Source organism: Heliangelus exortis, chromosome 1 (assembly GCF_036169615.1).
Source record: "Heliangelus exortis chromosome 1, bHelExo1.hap1, whole genome shotgun sequence".
NCBI lineage: Eukaryota > Metazoa > Chordata > Aves > Apodiformes > Trochilidae > Heliangelus > Heliangelus exortis.
The window spans coordinates 66,509,788-66,532,598 of NC_092422.1; the positions used below are offsets into that span (position 1 = coordinate 66,509,788).

The window sequence follows — 22,811 nt, forward strand, 5'->3', positions numbered from 1 at the left end:
GTGTGCTTTCATGAAAGCAGCTTGACTTTTTGCAGATGAGGTGTATTAAGTATTCCTGTCAGAACGACATTTCACAGTTCCAGTTTCTGAGGAAATGTCCCATAAAAGCAAGGCAAGTTCTGTCAAATAAAAATTTGTATGAGTTACTTTGCTAGGTTTAAATTCAAGCCCTATTGATGCCTATGCTTTAAAATAAATTTGATGTAAAATAGTAACTAAAGACCTTCATAGAAGTTTGTTTTTTTTAAAAGACATTAAAGAAAGGAAGTCAAGGAAAAAGAAAAAAAAGAAAAAAGGAAGAAAGAAAAAAAAAAAAAGTGACCACAGTGAGAAAAGTCTGTGTATTGTAGTACTAACTACACTTGAAAGAAAGACCCAAATAACTTATGAGTATCTCCAAAGAGGCTTCCATCACAGTGTGCCACTAGTTATGAAAGCTTAGAAACAGTTCTGGATACCAACCTAGGTTTCCAAATTTACATGGATCAAAACGACCAAACAAACTCGTAGAACACCAGAAAACCCACAGATGCAGGATCAGGGAGGACATCATGACAGAGCTCAGAGAGGGAAGAAGAAGGCTGAGAGTGATGACAGGCTATGGAAGCAAAGGCAAAAATGCTCACCAAGAACCAAACTCCAAAGAAGCTGCAACCCCAACTGCAAGAAGCTGCATCCCCTTGACTTGTCTCTTCCTTCTATTACTGCTACCATTACTTTATCTTAACTCCAATACCACTTTTTTGTGCAGAACACAGTTTTCTAAAGCAAACTGAAGTATCCCACTCTACACATGGAGAAAAAAAAAAAAAACAAAGAAACAACAAAAACCAAACCAAACTTCATTTCAATTTGCTTTAGAAAATTGCTCTCCAGTTCCATAAACCAGCAGGCAGAACTGGAGAACATTGCACTGTTAGACAGCTCAGAGATGGAAACCAACTTCATTCCCACACATGTCTTGGATTAACCCTAAGATTGTACTTTTTACAACTCACAACTGTGTCCAGTTTGTTAAAATTTGGAAAGGATATCATTAATGTGGGTCTCTTCCAAAAGTGACAGAGACTTAAAGCAAAGCCTTCATATTTTCTGCAGAGCTGAGTCTTTAAGAGCTTAAGAGTGATGCAAATAACCACAAGCAATTTTCCACAAGGGATCATGACTCAGCATTCTTGAAAAAGTAAACATTTAGAGGTTTGGTTTGCAAAAGTACAGAGCTTTCCAAGCTTCACTAATACATGAGAGCATATCTGAGATCATAAAGAGAAGGAAATCCCAAATGCAGGGATCAAAAAGGGACAGCTAGAAGAGATTCAGTGAATGCTTTTGATCTTGTTCCTTGCCACAACTCCTTACCTGCAAGATGGAGTAATAGCACTCTCCTGAAAACACATCACAGGATTTAATGGTTGTGTAAACCCCCAGAGAGTAGCAATCAGACTCCAAAGTATTAGAGAAGGAAGAAGGAAAACTTTAGAGAGACGTTATATGATAACAGCTCCATATACCACAAGGAAGTTTTCATCTAGAAGCACAGAGGAGGCAGCACTAAGTAGAGTACACCTTTCAAGTCAACTGTATGAGGTTATTTGCTGGTTTGGACACGCTCTGTCTCCAACAGTCTCTAAGAAATTACTTTCATCCCTACTAGAAACTCAGAATCCTTGAGCTCAAGGTAAAGCACAAACTGGGTGAGCATAGCTAAAGCTGAAGCATAAGTGAGGTACACTGACACAAAGATGATGATGCATTTTCTCAGAGTGGACACAAGCAGAGCACAGGTTGGTCTGGTACAGTTTGGGAGTGTGACAGTTATTGCTTTTGCAGTTTCCAAAAGACTTGGTAAAAAATCCTAAGTCCAGATGACCGTGTATTATAGTAATGCTGGACATCATTATTTGATTTTCTATGTCAGAAGTAGCATGGAGGCTGCTCCAAGCAAATGCACTAATCAGGCAAATTCCTTCAGCATGACCTACCCAAATTACCCAAAAAAAAAAAAGCCAACCCAAACATAAAAAAAGCAAGCCATGTGACATGACGATAGCAATGCAGATCCAGCCTGACAGATAACAGCTGGGCATCTGATGCATACAGAAGTGCAAATACTCCATTAACAACTATTAGCAATAACCATAGACATCCTGATAGCAGGGAATGTGACTGTACCAATTCTCACACAAAAAAAAAAAAAAAAGAACACATGTCCATTGGCAGAGATCTGCAAAAGAGCACATCACTGTGTGCTCATGTCTTCTACTAGCAAAGACCCTACAGATTTCAACAGTGTGCAAATTTATTTAACTGAAAATCTGAATAAAACAATATTCAAAATATGCACCTAGATGGATTATACAGCACTATGTCTTCATCAAGGGAAAATGTGTTCCCACTTGCTTCCCTCCCTCTAATTATAAGTATCTCAACTAGCTACTATTTTCAAGCTCTTAGTTTGCTATTCAAAGGCCATTTACGCAAGACCTGTCATTAGTAATAAACAGTCACTAGTGAAATACTGTTCAGGAAAGGTTATCTCTAACTATAGATATTTTCAAAAAGCACCACTAGCATTTGCCACTTCAGGATCTGCATGAAAGCCCCTGGCTTTGCCTGTTGACTCAACCAAAAGGGAGTGCATAGTGAAAACTCAAAAGCAAGGCAACTTTCTGCAGATCAGAATATTAATTACTGTATGCAATAAATAAGACTCACATGAGTGTCTTATTTTTTTATACAGTATTAACAGGTGTTATACTTGGGTTGTGCAGTTGCTAATCCAACTAGTACTGACGGAAATGGAAGCCCTGGTAAGTCACAGGAGACACGTCTGTCCTGATCTGCACAGTCTGCCAGGCACAATGTAGTCATACCCTGCAAAAGGCTTTACCAAACTGTTTCACTCTAATTCTTTCTTTTAGATGACATTTTAATAGCTTTCTAATGTTTCATCTATTTTAAGTGTTGGTCATAGTTAGGGCAGATTGTTCAGTCAAGAGCAAAGCGGTAACGTGAGATGTTGTGTAGTTGCTCTGGCACTGGAACACTGTGAAGTGCTGCATGCTACGTAGGAGCCCAGAAACTGCTCAGTGACCACTTACTCCTGATTAACACTGTATTTAGAAGAGATTGGTATCACTGAGGATCAAACTGCTAAGCTGCTTTATTGGAACACCATAAAAAAAAACCCAACTTGCATTAGTACTACCCAGCATGCTTCTCGAAGTGGAATTTGAAGGCACACAACCACAACTCTTGGCCACGGTATTATTTTTATTTGTGAACACAGTGAACATTTCAGACTCCAGAACTTTCATCTTCAGCCAGTACAGCAAGGCCCTCCTTCTTCAGTGCTCCTGCCATAACACAAAGCAGCACCTCATTCAGAACCACAAGTACCTTTTTGATAAGACTTCTCTGATAAGACTAGTGCAGTTAGCGATGGAAAGTAGAATTAAAATCTACAGTTACAAGATTTTAGTGACATATAAACAAATCAGTACACTGAAGAAGAGAGACACACACGCTGTCTTGGAATACACTCTTTCCCAGTACTTTACTGTGCTTTTAATCAAAAGAGTATGTTACCCAAAGCTAACGTTTTTTGCCAGCCCAAATACTTCACAATATACTGACAACTGAACAAATGCCTGGGACAATCTGTCCATTCATGACCACTGGAGTTAATCATTCCTACTTATTCTTCATCCTTTGCAGATGCAGTAATCCTTATGAATGCAGGCTTTCTTTAGATAGTAAAGAACAGCAACAGGGCCATAATGAAAATCCATCCAAAGAAAATCCAAGCTTTCAAAGCATGCACTGAAGATTTGCTGGCTGTACAATGGTCAGCTAGAAAATGTACATGCTCTTCAAAACAAGACAGAAAAATTGTGGAAATTGGTCAAAAAGGGTTTATGAAGCACTACACCATTCAGATGCTATATTTTAAAAGTTGCAAAGTGCTTCTGTATAAATAAAGTTGTTTTGCAGCACCCTCCATCCCAAATACATATAATAAAGACCCTTTGCCCACTCCTTAAGCGAAGGATCAATATCAGGCAGAAAGAAGGAATGACAAAAATAAAACAAGGTTACAGATGGGTTGAAAGGCACTGTGGATCATTCTGCTACATCTGTGCAGAAAGTATGTTCATGTCAGGTCCTGACAATGATATATTCTGAAGCTGTAGCAATTAATGTAGTGCTTGAGAAAAATTACTGCTGAGATGCCTATTCACACCAAGGACCTCCAGAGAATTACAGCTTCAGTGAGCCTTCCCACTGTAGCAGGCAGACCAGCTGCACCGTGCTTTTGCTCTATGTCAATGTGAATAAAAATCTGCCACAATAGATAATGCAACCCAATAAACACACATCCATTGCACTTTTTTTTTTTTTTCCAAGCTTTTAACAAGCTGTACCAATTTAAACAAGAGGAATTGTTACAAAATGTAACCAAGGTAATCAACAATAAATGGGAAATCAGATTGGATAAGTGCTCCTTGCAGTAAAGTGTTACCTAGCTATCAGACCCACAGGTATACAGGATCAGTTTTGGGATCAGATATAATTATCATATATCACATATAATTATCATAAGGAAACAAGCAGACTACTTAACCTACTGCTTTCTTCCAGCATAGATAACTAATATTTCAGAAGGAATAACAGAACTTTGAGGACAAGTACAGCATTTTCATTGTCACTGTAACATCTCAGCTTAAGACATCCAGATGGGCACAAGAAGAAAGTGTCACCTTCTGGAAAACACAGACAAAGGGTGTGCCCAGTTACTTAAGCTAAATGCTGACAGACTGAACTGCCAGACCATTGGGTAAACACTCAAATGGCAGTCAGCCAAATTTTAGACCACAAATATAACAATAAAAAAAAAATCTGGCAGATGTATTAAATGTATAAAATAAATATTTTCAGAAACCAGTGCAATGAGTGTGCACCAATAAAAGATTTGCTTCCGGCACTGGGTTCAGCTTTGGTTACTCTGAGCAAAAGACTGTCTTCTCCAGCAGCCCAAGTGGAAGAGTTATCATTAAATTCAACCGAAAGCTAATTTCAAGGTGTGTCATAATTCCCCTGTCACAACAGTAACTAAAAAGCTTGCACAAAAATAAGCAGAAATAAAGAAGTGAGAAGATCTTACAAGACAAAATGCACACATTGCCTTACAGTAAGATACTCATGGTAAACACCAAAGACCCCACTAAAAGCCCCTGTTAAGTATTTCACCAATATTCAAACACCCCTCAAAAAAACAACAATAACAAAATAAAGGTCACTTCTCCTTATAGCTGTTGCTAGAAAAAAAGGCACAAGAGGTCACTCACACTTCTCTGTGCCAGGTTAAAACTCAGCAGTGAGGATGGGTCATTCTAGCACACACACTCTGACACTCAGACTTCTCCTGTAAGGGACACGAGCCTGCTTTGCACTGCTGCTGATAAGCAAAAATCATGGACATGTCAGAGGCACAGCTAAGGTATGCAAAGTAAAATCGTGTTTAATTGGGGTCCTGTATGATCATTACAGGGGCAAAGAGCATGCAAAACGTTGACTGCTTCAGAGCAACAGGTTCTGCTTTTCCCTGAGCAAAAGAGATGACAGTGGTGGGAATCACTGAGTAAGGACAAAATCACAGCTCATGATCCCAGTTCAGCAGCAAGTTACCCAAACAGCTTTGAACAAACATTTCTTGGTTTTTACATCAGATTCAGTACTATCTACCATCTTGAAGAGGCAAAAATTAAGGCTTTACAATGCTTCAGTGCTAATATGGTATTTCATGGAGCTGTAAATACATACACACACTGGTTTTTTTCATCCCATATAAGCATGTGTAATGCATATTGAAGAGAACTGGATCCCAATTTTAGGCTTGTGAGCAAGAGTGGCCCAACCATTCCCCTACTCCCTGTTATCACACCATCCCCTCAGGTGTGCTGGGTGTGCCCAGCAAGTAGGAGTATGTAGAAAAAAAAGCAGCAGCATGAACGTGTGACTAAAAACATTTTTACAGGCTGAGCAATATAGCTGTGGTGGTTCAGAGATGGTGCAACTGACCTTGACTTCTGAGAACATGTCATATAGAAGCTAGCTGCCTGTGCAGTTAAATTCCAGATGGAAAAGCATTCTGTCTCAGGATTTCCTATTTATCACCTCTAAGACCTGAGGTTACTAGGCTGAGACCCACAGACTATGCAGAAAGGTCTGCCAAACAGCACAAGAATATTGCAACAAAAGGTCAGTAATTAGAACATTTTTCTTCCTTGCAGAAAAGCTACTAGTTTTTCAGCCACTGTTTTATCACCCTTAAAGAAAAAATTCATATTCCCCCAGAACACTTCTGCATTCCCACAGTCAATCTCTGAGCCCATATAAATAAGCTTGAATGAATCCACTGCCTTCTCCTAAGTTAAATCTCTCCCTGAAGATACAATTCAGGCAAATATTTCTCCTTGGGGTACCTGTTATTTGTTCTGCAACTTCTTCCAGACAGAGCAGGCATGTTCTTCAGTAGTAGCCAACCTCCTGCTCACTGAAGCTTACAAGAAAACTGCTCAATCCTCAAGCACAAACTCTAATTTATTAATGCATTTTTCTGGTCAATACAGCCACTTGTCTAGCAGAACAAGACCTACAAATGTGAAATTCCCATAGTAAGTCCATGGAACTTGATCTGTTCAAGTTACAATATGAAAGTGAGGTAGTTTTTGTTTTCTGGGTTTTTTTTTCTACAGACATTTTAATAATAGGATATTGCTTTCAATTAAATTTTCTTTAACTTTGAAGCCCAGCATTATGGAATGCAGCATTGGCAAAGAAGCTAATAGGAATCAGTAAGTCTTCCCAATAGCTTTTAAGAGCTCCAGAACACCCTTCTGGTCTAACCAGCCCACTGTGTCTGAACCTTGCAAGACCCCTGCCTGCTCAGGAACTTCTCATAAATCCATATTCATCAGCAAGCTGCTGTTTCAAGCTTCTCAACCAGTAGGAGTATACCTGGTGATTGTGAGGTTGATGAAACACTGGAAAAAATTGCCCTGGGAAGCTGTGGATGTCCCCTCCCTGGAAGTGTTCAAGGCCAGGTTGGATGGGGCCTTGAGTGATCTGATCTAGTGGGAGGTGTCCCTGCTCAAGGCAGGGGGTTGGAACTGGATGATCTTTCAGGTTCTTTCCAACCCAAACTATTCTAAAATTCTATGATTACTTAAGGTGCTTGAGATTGCCACCGGTTCTATACTCATTTCAATATATAATTCAAAGATCTTACATGTTCTCCATACACCATACACTCAGTTCTCCATACAACATACACTTGAAGTATCAAGTTACTAGAAAAAAGGCACCCCTGTTTCTTTAGTTGACAAGTTTTTCTGGTGTTGCTAGAAAAAAATACCACCTCCACACCTAAAATGGTATATTTTCTGTACTAAATCAAATGCAATGAAATAGTGCTTCCAGTCAAGTGAAGCATCAGAAAACTGTCCCTATGATCAGATAAGACTTGAATTACTCACTTTCCAGAACAGCCTGTTCTTTTGTAATACTCTCTGAAGCACACGTGTTGTATGTGGATGCACACATGTGGGTAACAAATGTGACCAGTTCCAGGATCTCAGTGTCCAGCAAACACTATGTAGGTACTACAGCATTTGGATTCTGGCACTCTTGCCATCATCACAAAAGCTGCCAACTTTTGTTCTTAAGTTGTGCCTTTTCTGCAATTAAGGGTTCTGAAGATCTCAGAAGATTAGATTGAATAAAAGTATATTTTTACAAAGTCATTCTAATCTAGTGTTATAAACTGAGTTAAAGTCCTCACTCACCAGTCCAAGAAAATTCAATAATGTAATCTGGTAGTGAATAGTTACCAGTGGCCCAAGGATTTTTTCCTTTATAGCTGAGCAACCTGTACTTTGTCCATTAGTCAATCTTTACTCCTTCTTTGGAAGTCCAAGGATTGAAAAGTAGATCTTGCTTTTAACACAGCCCATTAGCAAGTTACATAATGCTAAGTAAGAGCTGTAATATTTATATATTCCTAGAGACAAGTAGAATCTTTACCTTTCACTTTGTAAAAAACCAAAACAAAACAAAAAAACCCAAAACAAAAAACCTGATATATATAGCAATAATTTTTAAAAAAACCCTAAAACAGTATTCACAGATACAGGACAGCCCAGAGCACAGCAATAAAACAAGAAAAAGAAAAATTAAAAAAAAGTCAAGGAAGAAAGTTACTTATAACACAAAATTAAACGTTTAATTTGGATGCAACTCTCCTGGGTCCTGAGAAGCAGAACATCAAAGGAGTCAATGTTGCAATGAAAGCCTGGACTGTAGCCATATAAAGAGAGATAGAAAATAAGATCTTATATATATTTTAGCTAGGAAGAACTTGCACAGCTTGCACAGGCCTTGTGAAGGCTTGAACTTTGCTTGTGAAGACCAGGCATGTGAAGACTCATTTCAGCAGCACTCAGAGAACTGGCCTAAGTGATAGACAAGATTGTGATAGCAGGAGGAGGAAGAAAGCAAGTTATTTCAGCCATTCTGAGCTTAAGCCAGTTTCCACGTGTTCCCAAGAGTCTGGGAAGTGAGCAAAGTTTTTTAGTTTAGGCTGGGGGAAAAAAAAAAAAAAAAAAAAAAAAAAAAGTAGGTCTGATATATGGAGGGGAATCCAGGTTGCCAGAATTAAGAAAAGCTAGTGGATGTGCCTTGGACAGAAGTGGCAAAAAAAGAGTTTTAGGTGATTCCCACAAAAAAGTGGATAGGCAGAGTAAATACAGTGCTTTCAGGAGATCTTAAAGACAAGACCAGAAAAGAATGGTTAGAATGGCTAAACCTACAGGAACTATTGGAGGTTGAGAGTTACCTGCAACTGTGTCAGCATCTCACAGGAGGGAAAGGAGGCTACCAAAATTCATGTAGACATCATCCTTCAAATTTTTGGGATTCTCCAGTTTCTTAGAGCTGTGGTAGACTTAGCACCTAATGCAGAAAAACAGCTTGTGGCCTGCTAACAGTGAAGAAAAGACAACCTATGGCTACCACCAGTGAGAACAGCAAACCAAAAAACTTCAGAGGCATTTTTTTGTTTTAAGAACTTACAGTTAAGCTTAAGAAGTATTTAAAAGATTGAGCCAAGGTGGGTGTCTTGGCTAAGAAGAAAGTGTTGAAAAACACAATGCAGATTGTGTTTACACATCTTACTCTGACTTTGTAGTCTTTAGGAGAGAGGCTCTGTCATAAACACACACAACATGTAATGCAAAGTTTTCCCTATTCCTAATTAGGTTTGACAAAACACTTGTATATCTGACATCATAAGCACCTGATGCAGTGAAATCAGGTATTTGTGGCTGAAGTACAGAGAACAAGAAATATAACTGTCCTATGCTTTACATTTTGGAAGAGATCCCAAAACCATTAGAGCTGAAAACTGAAAATGTTGAAATAAATACATTCAAGCATTTGCCAGCAAGAGCAATAAACTCTTTTTATGGTTCCCTGAGGCTAATATAAGGGGAAGGGAAAGATAAGCAAGTACGAGGTATCACCAAGATATCTATGTTGACATTTCTGTTTCATGCAGACACATGTAAAAATTGAGTATGCTGCAATTATATCCAGTTACTGTAGTTTAACAAGCAGGTCACCAGTAGGAAATCACTTACTAGCTCTTCAAGCATACAGTGCTGAGGAAAATATTAATTTTGTAACCCTGAATCTCTGTTAAAGGTCATTAGGAGGACTGTCACCCACTGGATTTTTTGGAATCCTAAGATGCCTGTGTTTTTTCTAGGGAGACTCCTTCTCCCCAACAGAGAAATTTGAGAGCAGCAAACTCCCTGGGAAAATAGTAATTCAGAACTTCAGAAAAAAATTAAACCTGGTACAGAAAGAAAATCCTCCCACTCAAGCTCCTGAAGTCCAAAGAATGTGTCTGGGGCTGAGCAGATCAACTTTTGCCCTAACACATGAGAGCATGGTTGAAAAAACGTTACGTTTCTAAAGGTAAATATGAACTTCATAAACCAGATATTTGCCAAGTCAGACATACTGCCATGTGGAGAAGAAAAGCCATAATGGTTGGGCTGAGATCTTGTACTGGCACTCAACTGCCCATATGAAAGTCTATTCCAGAGTTACGACCACTTCACTCACACCATCATGCCTTTGAAACACCTCCTTCTGAGAACTATTCACTGTAAGCAGTGTCTGCTGGGGACATGGTCCCTGTGAGACACTGGTATTACACACAAGTACCACAAAGCTCTACCTTTTATGCTGTGAAGCAGTCCTGACTGCCAAGTATAAAGCTTCAAGACAAGCTAAGCAAGCAGAAGTGCCTGCTTCAATTCTGTGAGCCAGGAAAGGATGCTACACCCAAACTTGCCAGACATGTCAGTGGAAGGTCACATACAGTCACCCTCCTCTGCTCTTAATACATAGCATTACATAACATTCAACTAGAATATCAAAGATCACCCAGAAGAAACAATCAGGTGGCACTTCCACAACAGGAATAAGCATTTTAACCAGTTTTGTCCCTCCGTGCTTATTCCTGTATTTCCCAGCCATTGCAGAACTGCAGTGTAGCTGCTGATGCCAACTCCACACACTGCTTATTAACTCCTGTGAATGCCACTTCCACCTCAGGTGGCACATCCATCCCAACTAGCCAAGGAGATCCATCCCTAGCTGTGCCAGTTCCAGCTCCTCTATTGAATCCAACTGCTAAAGGCTACTCAGAAAGAATCAATTACAAAGCAAAGGGAAAAGCCAGCTGGAATATGTTGGTGTTTCAGGCCAAGAATAACAAGCTTAAATACAGTGTCTACAAGGAAAACCAAACAAAGCATGAATGGTATTCTCTCTCTCAACTACTTTAAGTTATCAACTTCATTACTCAGACAAGCAAACAGAGCACCAATTGGGTAGAACCTGGCCAGGTCTTTGTTGACTGCCTCTATAGGAAAAAAACAACCCAGATCTCTTTCAAATGTGCCCAAATGAAGCCTCTACTCCTTCAAATGTAATTCTTTTTAAATACTTCCCAGTGTAAAAAAGTAGAGTTTGCAGTTCACCTACAAAACCAGCCAGATCCTAAGACTGCAGACAACAGTACTGGGTATACAGGGAATGGAATAAATGCTCTCCAGCCACAGCAGAGGTGTGGATGGGGCAAGTGTCCAACTTGAGCAGGTGACTAGCATGTTCAGCAAAGGCTGTAAAGCAAGTTCTCTAGCTGCAAGACAGGATGGGTTCTGGGGCTAAACATAAACAATTCACTCACTAAGAAGGCAACTGAAGGAAAAACAGTCAAGCTGTCTCATGGATAAGGAAATTATTCCCAAGAGAAAGGCTGTTACACAATCAGTAAGCGCAATGAAGAATGACATGAAGGAAAGAGCGAATAGGAAAATTTCTGCAGTAGTAAAAGAACAGCAGAGAAGTATATGACATTTGAAATGCAAGTCCCCTTTCAGTACTGAAGGACTTGGTATCAATTACAAAGAACGAGGGGAAGAGATAATAATTTCTCAGAATTAGCACAGAAACAAATAGTACCCATTCTAATGGATTCAAAGAGCACAAATCAGAAGCAAGTCATACCCTTGTGGGACAGCTGATATTTTTAAACTATTATCAGCTGTAACATCTTTCTATTAGTATCTCATACTCAAAGCAATGGCAAAGGTTAACAGCAGTTTTCATATTGAATCCAATTCTTGACTAAATGGGATGGCATCCAAGCCTCAGATGCACTGACTACACTCCCAATGTGCTGGCACTGACCATGGTCACTGCACACCCTGCTACAGGGCTGACACAGGAAAGAAATCCCACACAGAGAGGACCCCAAGCCATACAGGCAGCTTCCTCTTCATCTAGCTGCTGAAGGTAAGGGTTGCAGGTGTATACACCCCACATCCAGCATACCCCACACCCCACATCCACATACAACACACAGCCAGCACGTTGAAGACTCATCTTATGCCCAGACAAGTTAATTGCATTTTAGAATACATTTAAACTCTGCTCCTTTGTTTCCAACCTTTCTTTTTCTTAAGAATAGTCCCCCAACTTCATAATGAAAGAGTAGGAGAAGAAGTAAAAAAGAGCACATACTTAATAAAATAAAAAAACCAACCATAACGCACTCCTCAGTACTAATTTCAATCACAGTGAGAAGTAAAGACAGCTATGAAAAGGTATAGCATTCAGAATAAGCACAACAATTTATTGAAACATTTCCACAAAGCCACCAAATCGAGGTGTCCATCAGACTCACCCACAGCTCTGCTGTTCAAACTACCCCCTCCCCAAGGAGCTTACACGGTAACAGAAGAAAAACCAGCAATTCACTCATTACATCCACTTAAACTTTGCACCAGGTATTTTAGTGGCTCCCAGTTGCCTTTAAAACCTAAAAATAGTCAGGAGACCCTGCAAGCAGAGAAAACAGCAGCCACAGAGAAGCAGCCAAGATTACAGCAGATCTGCAAGCCCCACCAAGCCTGGCTTTACAGGCAGGACCCTCCAGTGGTGTGTTTGGCTACCCTATGGCTACCCCATGGCTGGGCAAGCCCACAAACACCTTCTGGCAACAGTGCTGCACAGACAAGAGTTTTGCCAGGACAGAACTACCAGGTAGGGGTTGCAATTTTTTCTGTGCATTGCTGACACATGCAACAGAAACAGAGAAATTGCAGAGCTCAAATCCAGCCTTTGAAACCAAACATTAAATGCTGAATCCAGGAAGAAAGAACAGAAACCATGAGCCTCCCCTGGTGAAGAGCACAGAGCGTATTTCATCTCCTCTGCTCTAATTGAGGGGGAGCCTTCAACTACTTCTCCTTGACAAAAAAAACAAAAAAAAAACCCCCATACCTAACAACAAAACACGCACAAAACCCCAAAATTCACCAGAACAAAAAAAAACAAAACAAAAAACCAGCTTCTTCCACCATAGCTTTCAGGCTTCTAAAGTAAATGGCATTGTCTCATTTCAGGGCATGAAAAAAAAAAGAGAAAAAAAAAAAAAAAAGAGAAAAGAAAAAAGAAAAAAAGAAAAAATTATACCATTGCTCTTTTCTCCCTTCACACTCAGTTAATTGCAGGCTGAAGTGCTTTTTAATAGGGAGGGAAAAAAGCAGTGCCTTTCAGCTAAATTACCCATCTTTGGTAGACACAGAAAAGATCTGATCCCCTGAGAACAACTGTGTATTTTTCACAACACTAGTAAAAATCCCTTAAATACCCTTCTAAAAAAATAATTGCTGATATCACATCCTTTCAATACAGGCACCACTTAGTCTAAAGCAGGGGAGGAAAGGCTAGAGTCAGTCTTCAGTGGGGATAAAGGATTAATCCTGAGTCCCAAATAAAGACACTTGCAGGGAAAAATAAAATTTCTGTTTACAAGCTCATATTTCTGGCTATCAGAATGAACACAGCAGCCTTCAGTTAAATCCCAAGGCCATCTCCTGAACACACAGGGACAGTTCAGCAGCTCAGTGCCAGACTCCAAGCCAACACAGCACGTGAGCAAGGAAAAAGCACCCATGGCACACAGCACCCGCTGAAGGACTACGTAGGAACCGAAAAATATTTTACTTCTTTAATTCTTTTTACTTTACCTGTCCCAACAGGCCAAAATACACAGTTCTGTGCTGCAGCAGGTGTCCAATAACACACCACAGTACTGAGGAACCTACAGTTCCTGCTTCAGAGTTCTCATTTCTAAACCAGTAGGGGGGTCAATAGTGCCACCTCTACTTGATGGAAAGTGGCTCTTCAGATAGCAGGGGATGGGGCTGTAAATAGATCCCTAGAAGTAAGGGAAAGGTTTCTCTGTAGAGTAGGTTGGGATGAGGAGGCCAACTTTCAGAAGAACAGATGGGGGGAAAGGACTATCCATGCACCACAAAGTGAGGCTCATGGGGGCAGGGGACACAAGGGGGGAGCATAACTATCTGAAAGATGGCACTTTTCTGTCTCAGAGAATGGAGACTTCCCATCACTGCTTTCAGAAGTATGTGTGCACTACAGGGAACCATCCTGGCATGGAGACAATGCCAGTTCTCTGAGAAGGGAGAGTTTGGGCCACAGATTGTCAGAGGGTGCAATTGGGACCCTCTGACTTGGGACCTTCCTTTAGATATCCAGGTCTTTCCTGGAAATCTATTGTATTTGCTATCAATCTGCATTAGATGTCTGGCCAGCACTATTAGCATTTTATCTTTTTAGACCTGATGAGATTTTACTGATGGAGCCAGGCATGATGGGTATTAAACAGTGTAAACTGAAGTTGGGGAGCCAGGGTTCTGCTGACTGATACATTTTAAAAGAGTAAACTAAGCTGGGGAGTCAGAGGAAGTAAGTTTTGCTACAGTTTAACAGAGACGGTCTGGATGGGGAGAAAATCTGTTAATTGGAAATAAGTTTGGTTCTGCTGAATCAAGAGACAATTTCAATTTTCAGTGTGTGCAAATCACACCTGTTCCCAGTTGTACCAGTTTTGCTGACAGTGGGAGCTGGGAGGACACACCGCTGAAGTCTTCTGTGTTTCACCTCACTTAGTGAAGCCAGGGTATGCAGTGGTATAGAAAGGTGTTTCACAGATTGCACTCCTGCACCTCAGTGTTCCCCAGGACTGGATGTAGAAATGAATCAGAGACACTTCGGAAAGCACCCTGCTGTGTGGCTAATTCCTTGGGCTGAAGGTGGCTTCAGTGCTAAGATGCTCTGGTCTTTCTATAGCACAGCGAGTGAGAAAGGTCTATAAAAGACACACACCACAAGAGAAGGCACAACTAGAAACACTTTAGTCCAGCACATCTTTTTGAATTAAATATTCGAATGTCTGAATTCTTCATTCTGTTCTGCATAAGGTGTAAGTCAATGTAGTATTATGAGACACAGAGATAAAATTACATACCAGTTGCTTCATAGGTTTTTGTGAGCATAGCCAAGAAAATGTTCTCTACGATCCCTTCTATAATCATCAATAAAACAAAGGACTAATATAATAAAGGGAAAGGAGGCAGCTGAAAACCAAGACCTGATCTTTTCCCAACTACATTCTCCTCAAAACATACTGAGTAGAAGAGCACTGAGATGGGGGCACCATCAGCACGTGAGAAGCAGCTTTGGGAATCCTGTATGTAGGATGTAACAGCTTTTATACGCTCCCTCTCAATCTCCTTTTCAGCCTTTTCAACAGCATCAAGAGCAGAAGCTACTGGAATAGCTGCAGATTCTCTGCATCTACAGAAAAGCTCAGTCCTTGTGTGTTTTAGAGAGATTCCTTGGAGGGACCTGTTTCAAGTCACACTTCTATTGCAAGGTAGCAAAGAAAAATCAGAAACGGCTGCAAAAAAAATCTTCTGAAGTTAACTAAGGAAAACCTTAAGCTCCTACAGGGCCCAGAAAAGAGCCCATCATGTGCTGCAGAACCACCTCACTGTTTGACAACAAGTTTGTGCACCAGACACCAGGTTACCTACCCTTAGCACACTCCTACCAACACAACCAGTCTTAGTGCAGGCACACAGGAGCAGAAGGCAGGCAGGTGTGAGCTCTGTTTGTGATAACTTGCTAATTCATATGTGATTTACAGTACATGAAAGGAACACCTCCTCCTTCAGCCTCTGGCTGCTTCCTACAACTGTGTGGTGGTGTTGGGCAGCACCAGCTTTAACAGCCAGGTAAACAGCCATATAGAGGAAATCCAGGGTTGCCGTTTCTCTCTTTGACTCATTCTGGTTATCAGAAAGGTATTCTGGCACTGACTTAATAGCTGAAGCTGAACTTGACAAACAGAAATTAATAGATTTATCTTATTTGCCATAAAAACCACTATACCTCCTCAAAAAAATACCTCAACAAACCAAACAAAAACAACAACAACAAAAAAAAAAAACCCCAACAAAACACACAAACCTCCTAAAACAAACAAACAAACAAAAAAAGAAACAGCTACACAAAATCACCACTCTGAGGACTATGGCTGAATTGTGGTTCAAAGACATTTCAGAAACAGTAGCAATCTATAAGCTATTCAACCACCTTACAAGAACAGATCTGAAGCAGAGATAGGTTAGTAAGAGATACATCATTTCTCACAAGAATAAAATCTCTCACAAGACAAACCCAGGCACAGGCGACAGAGCAAGATTGGAGGCAAGATTTGTAATACAACTAAAATGTCTTGAGTAGCCAAGAAATTGAGCAAGACTAACTTTGGAAGCCTCTAACCAAATTAACTAACTCCATATCCAGGAAGAACAGGTCACCAGAGAAAGGATAGTATTCTCAAACCTGGGTTCTCAGACTTATGCTCCTAAATCTAGTATTAGAAGGCTTATATAAAAGTGGCTTATTAAACACCAACACTGCCATTATTTTGATAGCCGTGGAGATGTATTAGGACATCTCCAGCACATTTAGGTACTAGAACTGTAACAGAGCAGTACAGCCAGATGAGAAGAAAATGGCCCTTTTCTGTATCTACCTTGTGGATACAGAAATTTCACCTGATACAGAGTATTTCAGAATACCATTTATATTTATCTGGACCATTTACCTCATCTCTCTTATTTCTGATCCATAAAAAGTAATATAAGTTTTATATGCCTCTTAACATGTTTGTCTTTATTTTTCTGGGTCCAGTTTTACTTTTGCTTTTACCTCCAGTTCTGCCTCCAGGAAGTTCCAAAACAACCCTGCAGTCAGGAAGGTACCTGGTAAGACTGACCTGTGCTGATGTGTGGGTTGTTAACTACCCAAATTATCATTTATGAAAAGGGACAAGCTAATAAGTCTAATGGGAGTGATACCACTGGATCTGCTGGGACATGCCTACATATCCAGACAGCTGCTTCCTCCTCTGCCAAGTGATGGGGAGCCACAATCCTGTCCCACCCTTAAGCTCTTCCCAGAGCTATTACCAAGATGCACATTCCATGCCAGGTGCTCCCTACTACGTGGGGATGCTTCTCAGCAGAGTGAAGAAACCTGCCAGAGAGCTGAACCTCTTTGGGAAAAACAGGGCTCAGAAAACTTTATCCTTGGGGCTCACACCAGCACAAAAAAAAAAAACCAAAAACCAGTCTTCATGATCACTATACCACAAGTTGGCCTACATGTGTCAGCAAAGTCTCAATTCCTTAATTGCTCTGTTGTGGGTTGTGTTTTGGGGTTGGTTTGTTTGTCTTATTGCTCCATAATGACTTGCATTAGTAGCAGCTGCAAAACATTTTCCCCGTGCAAGTATTTAACTGTCCCAGAGCAATACCCGTGTTAGAGTTTCAAGACCAGTATTTAATTATATGTGGCAGTACATAAGACAAAAGCACCTTGTGGAATGACCTGCAGATAATCAGTGCAATGGCCTGTGACATAATCAGTTCAAATCAGCATTGCACCTGAACCTGCAGCTTCAGGTGCAAAGTATTTGAAGACATTTTTTAAAAGTTAGGTCCCTTCCTCTTCCATGTTCACAACTGCCAGACCTAGCATGTGCAGCTGAGGTCTGTAACTACTGTATTTTTCTTTTAATCTGCACATCACAAAGAAAGCCTCACTGTAAGTCCTTGAACGTGGGTACCTTAACTTCATGTTATTTCACACCTTAGCAGATGTTTCCAGAGAAAGATATTAAACAAATCAGAACAACACAGACAGACAAGCAGCACACTGTATGTTGAAAAGACAGTGACAACACAGGAAATCAGAAACATGGAAAGACTACATAATTATTTTAATGACTTTTTACTCTTCAAATCATTGGCTATCACAATGAAGTTATATAAAACACAGCAAACCTAGACAGGGCAGCAGGGTTTGTTCTGTGGAGGAATGGGTAATTAGACCACCACATTGAAACTGTCAGGCAGGACAGATGCCTCTCATTCCATAGGCAGCAGAAAACATTCTACTCAAAGTCTGGAAGATACACAGACTTTGGCTGCACCAGCAGTACTCAGGCTACAGGTCATTTTAGCTGGGTAAAACACTCACCTTTAACAGAAATGTGATCAAATCAACAGCAGACACATCATGAAAGTCAAACAGGATGCCTTGTAACTAGATTCTTAGAAAAGATAAGTGAGAACTGCTGGTTAAAACCCTGTTTCTCACGCCAGTATCATGCCACCTGATTCCTACTGTGCTCAAGGAAAAAATGGTCTTGTTGCATATTGCTGTAAATCAACATAGCCAGACAACAAAAAATTTAATCCAGCTCCACCACCTTGTCTTAAAGGGTAAGAGAATCAAGCAACCATCAAGACCTGCAGTTTCACCTAACAAGCTCAGGTCAAATGTGTATCTGATCTAATGCAGTTATCCAAAGATTCATCACTTTGAAACCAACTGTTTTGGAGGGCTTTCAGGTACAAGATGACAGTTGTTTGGGTTTTTTTCCCCAAGGTATGTCTATAGTAAAAACTAATCATCACTGAAGTGCTAGCTTATTTCTCCTGTAAATAAAAGCTACTCAGGTAGGATTGAAAAGTGCTGTCATAGGACTACTATGATTTCTTTCTGTTAGAAAAATTGAACATAAATAGTACATGTGCTGTGGACTTCACCATAAAACCATGTGAAAGTTACCTAGTATGCATTGTTTGGAGCCTATAACATTAATACATTTTGAAATACATCCTAATGAGAGCACCTAGGCACCCAGAACTGTTTTATTCTAGATACTGGTTTTAGGACTACAAACTCTTTAGTTGAAATACAGCCCAATAATTTTGTGTTTACAACAGACTGATCAAATATGTGCTTTTTAAGCACACAGTTTGAAGAATATGTATTTCTCAGACATCAACTTAGCAGCAAAACAAAGGATAGTAGTTAGAGATGGATTTCTAAGTAACAAAGAAAGAAGGGGAGAAAGTCCTATTTGAAGAGTAAAGCCTGGTTACCAGAAATGTAACAGATAGTTACTATGACATTCGATATGGGGTTTTTTTCTTTGCTCTAAGGGAAGTCAGCAAAATGCTTAAGTGAAGCCAGGCCTCAGGACAGCTTTACTGGCATGAAGGCTAACAGTGTTAAAGAGGAAATGAACTTGCTAAACGTGTTTCCTCACGTCTGCCACAACATGGCAACAATTATTTTGCTTGGGAGGGAGAAGAGCATATATTCTGGTATACCAAAGGGGCTTATCTAGAAGGTGGGTGTACCGAGGGAAACTATGAAAACAAAATTATTTAAATGAGGGCACAGCAAGAACATGGAATGGTTTGAGCCAATCATTCTCTCGGCAGTGCTGCCTATGGTGCAGAAAGGGCAGTAGCGTAGTGCCTGTCCTAAAACAAGATTGCAGCACTTGTACAGAAACTTTGGACTCTATCATCCATTTCATGGGTCAGGAACAGGATGTTGGAGAGAACTAGTTTGAGCTTAATGAGAGGCAGAAGTTCTCCAGTTGAACAATTTCTTGTTTCCTGTACATTTAAATGCAAACCCACATGCCCTTGGTGCCCTGGTACCAGTGCTGCATACACTAGCACTTCCATGTACCCAAGATTTCCATCATAAAGGAAACCACCTCTATCACTGAAATTGTCTTAACGCAAAAATGAACTTTCTGAAGGTGACAGTACCAAGGTAATATGTAAACATAACATCTTCAACACAACCTTAGCCTATATAGTCCAACCAGCACACATACAGCTAATCTATCATCTCCTGACCACTATTCAGCAGCTGCATGCTAGTGCATAATTTACTTACATGCCCAGCTGTTAATCTGCCGGTTTTCCACAACAAACACACATGAAAATACACAGCAATGCAGCAAAGACACCAGTGACTAAGAGCAAACTGGGATGGCTTAAGAGAAGCATCGGCAGAGGAAAATTCCACTGCTTTGCAACCAACGAGGTGGCTCTCAATAGCAGTAGTACTCATCGAGGAAGAAACAGATCACTTTCCCCCTCCCCTTGAGTGCCGAATTCCTCATCTGCGGTTACCCTCCATATACTTATCTCCACCAACTCTGGGCAGGTGTTTCACACCGTTCAGCTGGAACCGACTCAGCTCACGGAAGAGAAGAAGTGCCCCCGCCACCGAGGCAGGAGCCAATCACCGGCAGACGAATCATTATTTTTAATGGATGGCTGCTCCTCGTCGCAACTGTTTATGCTCTGCGTTGCAAACTGCGCACGAAATACAACCGTGCAAGTTCGCAGAGGAGCGAGCACTCCGCATGGCCAGCTCGGGCTCACCTGCGGTCCTCTGCACCAGGCAGTACCAGCACAGAGCCCGGCTCCTCAGAACCAACAAGCCCTACAAGCGCGGCTCATGCTCGGGGGGTACCTTTCCCTTGACTCCCATCCACAGTCCTTGTTCCACCGGGTGGGCTTAGGACGAGCTGCGGGCACTGCCCTGGCTGCCTGCTGTCCCCGCAGTCGGTCACGACCGGCAGTCGTGACAGCGACCCGTGACAGCATCACGCCAACGCTCACGGAGCGGAACCCCAGAGCATCCAAGTTCCAACACGCTCCTCCTCACGCAGCGCCTGCCACAGCACGGTGCGGGGCATGTGGGTAACGCTTCCTAAAAATCATTACCGCGACGACCGGCACCCCGAGATGCCGGCATTACCCCCGGCAAGCGGGTTTTCTGCAGCAGTGAGGCTGACCGAACGCCGTGCCCGGCCAGCAGAGCCGCTACAGCGCCCGGGGGCCGGTGGCAGGGCGCACCTTGGCGGAGGACACCGCTCCGCTGCCGCACGGAAGGCGGCCGGCCCTGTGTCACACCCCCCCCGCTCCTTCTGCCCCCTCCGGGTCCGAGAGAAGAAGCCGGCGAGGGGATCCAAAAGCACCGACACTGGGGAGCTTCCCTCTCCCCCCGGGGTGCGGCCTACCCCTGCGCCGCCGCCCGCCGGCCGTGAGGGGGGCGCCGAGCCGCAGCGCCGCCGTACGCCCGCACCTCGCCTCAGGCAGCGGGGGCGCGGCGGGGCGCGGCCGAGCACCGGGGCCCGCCACTGCCTCCGGGCCGCCCCTCTCCGCACCTGCCGGGAGTGACAGCGGCCCTCAGAGAGCCGCCTGCCCAGGGAGAGGGGCGGGAGGCGCTGGGAGAAACGCGGTGCCGCGGCCCCGGCGTGACTGACCGTAGATCATAGCCAGGCCGGTCTCATGGAGGAAACGGACGCGGCGGTGCTTGAAGAGCCAGATGGTGAGGATGGTGAGGGTGAGGAGCAGGATGAAGGTGAGGAGGCTCACGCTGTCCTGCCGGTGGCTTTCCTCCGCCTCCTTCTCGGTGGCCAGCTCCTCCATGGCGCTGCTGCTGCCGCCGCCGCCGCCGCTCTGCTCCGCCGCCCGCAGCCCGCCGGCTGCCAGCAGGAGAAACGGCAGTAGGGGCAGCCGGCGGCAGCGCAGGGGCAGAGCCATGGCTGCGGGCACGCTGCTCCTCCTGCTGCTGCTGCTGCTGCTGCTATTGCTGCCGCCGCTCCCCGTCCCTCACCCGCGGCGGCGGCGGGAGCCCGCGGGCACTGCCCACCGCCCGGCCGGCGGGGGAGGGAGGGAGGGAAGGAGAGAGAGAGAGGGAGGGAGAGAGGAAAGGAGGGAGGGAAGGGCGGGCACTGGCGCGCAGGATCCCGCCCGCTGCCACCTCCCCCGGCCCCTTAAAGTCGCAGCCCCGCCGGTGGCTGCTCCTTGGAGCGCAGGCTCGACCGGGAACCGGGCGCGGCGTCCTCCCGTGCCCAGCGCGGCAACCGGTGGCTGGAGGAGGGGAAGCGGAGGGGTGAGAGCCCCCGTTGTGCTACCGGGGACCTCGGGTCCTGCCGGTCGCTCCCGGTCCCGCTCTCCCCGCATCTCGGGGCGGGTGGGTGAGCTGCGGCTACACGGAGCAGGGGTTTAGGATGGAGAGGGCTCTGCCCGGCTCCGGGACCCAGATGGACCAGGAGCGGGTGCTCTCCCTCAGATCTGGAAGGGAATAAACGCAGGCACGGGAAAAGCTCTCTCAAAAGGGTGAGAATATACTCACTCGAGTGTTTTCCCACGTGGGGTTTTATTTTTCCTTTTCTTTTTATTTTCTTTACTTAATTTCCTGATACAGGAAAACTTGCAAATTGCTATCTTGGGGGTTTCCATATGAATACATCCTGCTGGAGATTTGCTTCTAGAAAACAGGACAATTGTAGGAAATTAATAGAGCTAGGCAGTATTTTTCCTTTGAAGATTCTTGCTGAAAAAAAACCCAAAAATCATAGGTTTGCTGTTCTAAAAACCTCCTAAGTTAACAGGGGGGAAAAAAGTTACTTTTTGCAAACAAGCCAAAATCAGAACTGATTTAGCTTTTTCTTTAACAAATCACAATTTTTTTTTTAAAGGTGAAGAAACCCAGAATTTCGAGTAATTAAAGTGTTTAGTTTTAAAGAAGCTTTTACAAAATTTACATTTTTACAAAATGTAAGACTCAGGTTTGTGGTTTGGGGGTTTTTTTGTTTTGTTTTTATCCGCTCCAGCAGAAGTGTGCTTTGCCTTTGGCTACCAGGAAACGGAGAACTGTGGTGTGAAAAATGCTGACATTTCTGCTCCTATGACATTTCTCACAGAACTCTTATTTTTTATTCCAACTTCTAACATATATTCTAGCTGTTATTCTGCATTGAAAGAAAGCAAAGTACCTTTAAGCACACATTTAATTATTTATACAGCAGATACTATTTCCTTTAGTGTTATTCTCTTTTTTTCTTAATGTTGCTGTCTGGATGTTTCTGAGGGTGTTTACTGGGATGCTGTAGTTAAAAGAGTCTCTCTCCC

The 22,811-nt window shown here is 42.6% G+C and overlaps 1 protein-coding gene across 3 annotated transcripts in view; it reads right to left on the minus strand.

Moving 5' to 3' along the window:
* Positions 1-21,616, minus strand: part of SLC9A7 (solute carrier family 9 member A7) — a 76,810-nt gene extending 55,194 nt beyond the window's left edge. For 2 of the 3 annotated variants that reach the window (XM_071746761.1, XM_071746772.1), the window contains exon 1: positions 21,158-21,595. In XM_071746761.1, coding sequence (XP_071602862.1) covers positions 21,158-21,437 — 280 coding nt within the window. In that variant the 5' untranslated portion in view covers positions 21,438-21,595. Of the gene's footprint in view, positions 1-21,157 lie in introns of all 3 variants that reach the window. The other variant, XM_071746783.1, reaches the window with a different exon arrangement.
* Between the last annotated feature and the right edge of the window lie 1,195 nt (positions 21,617-22,811).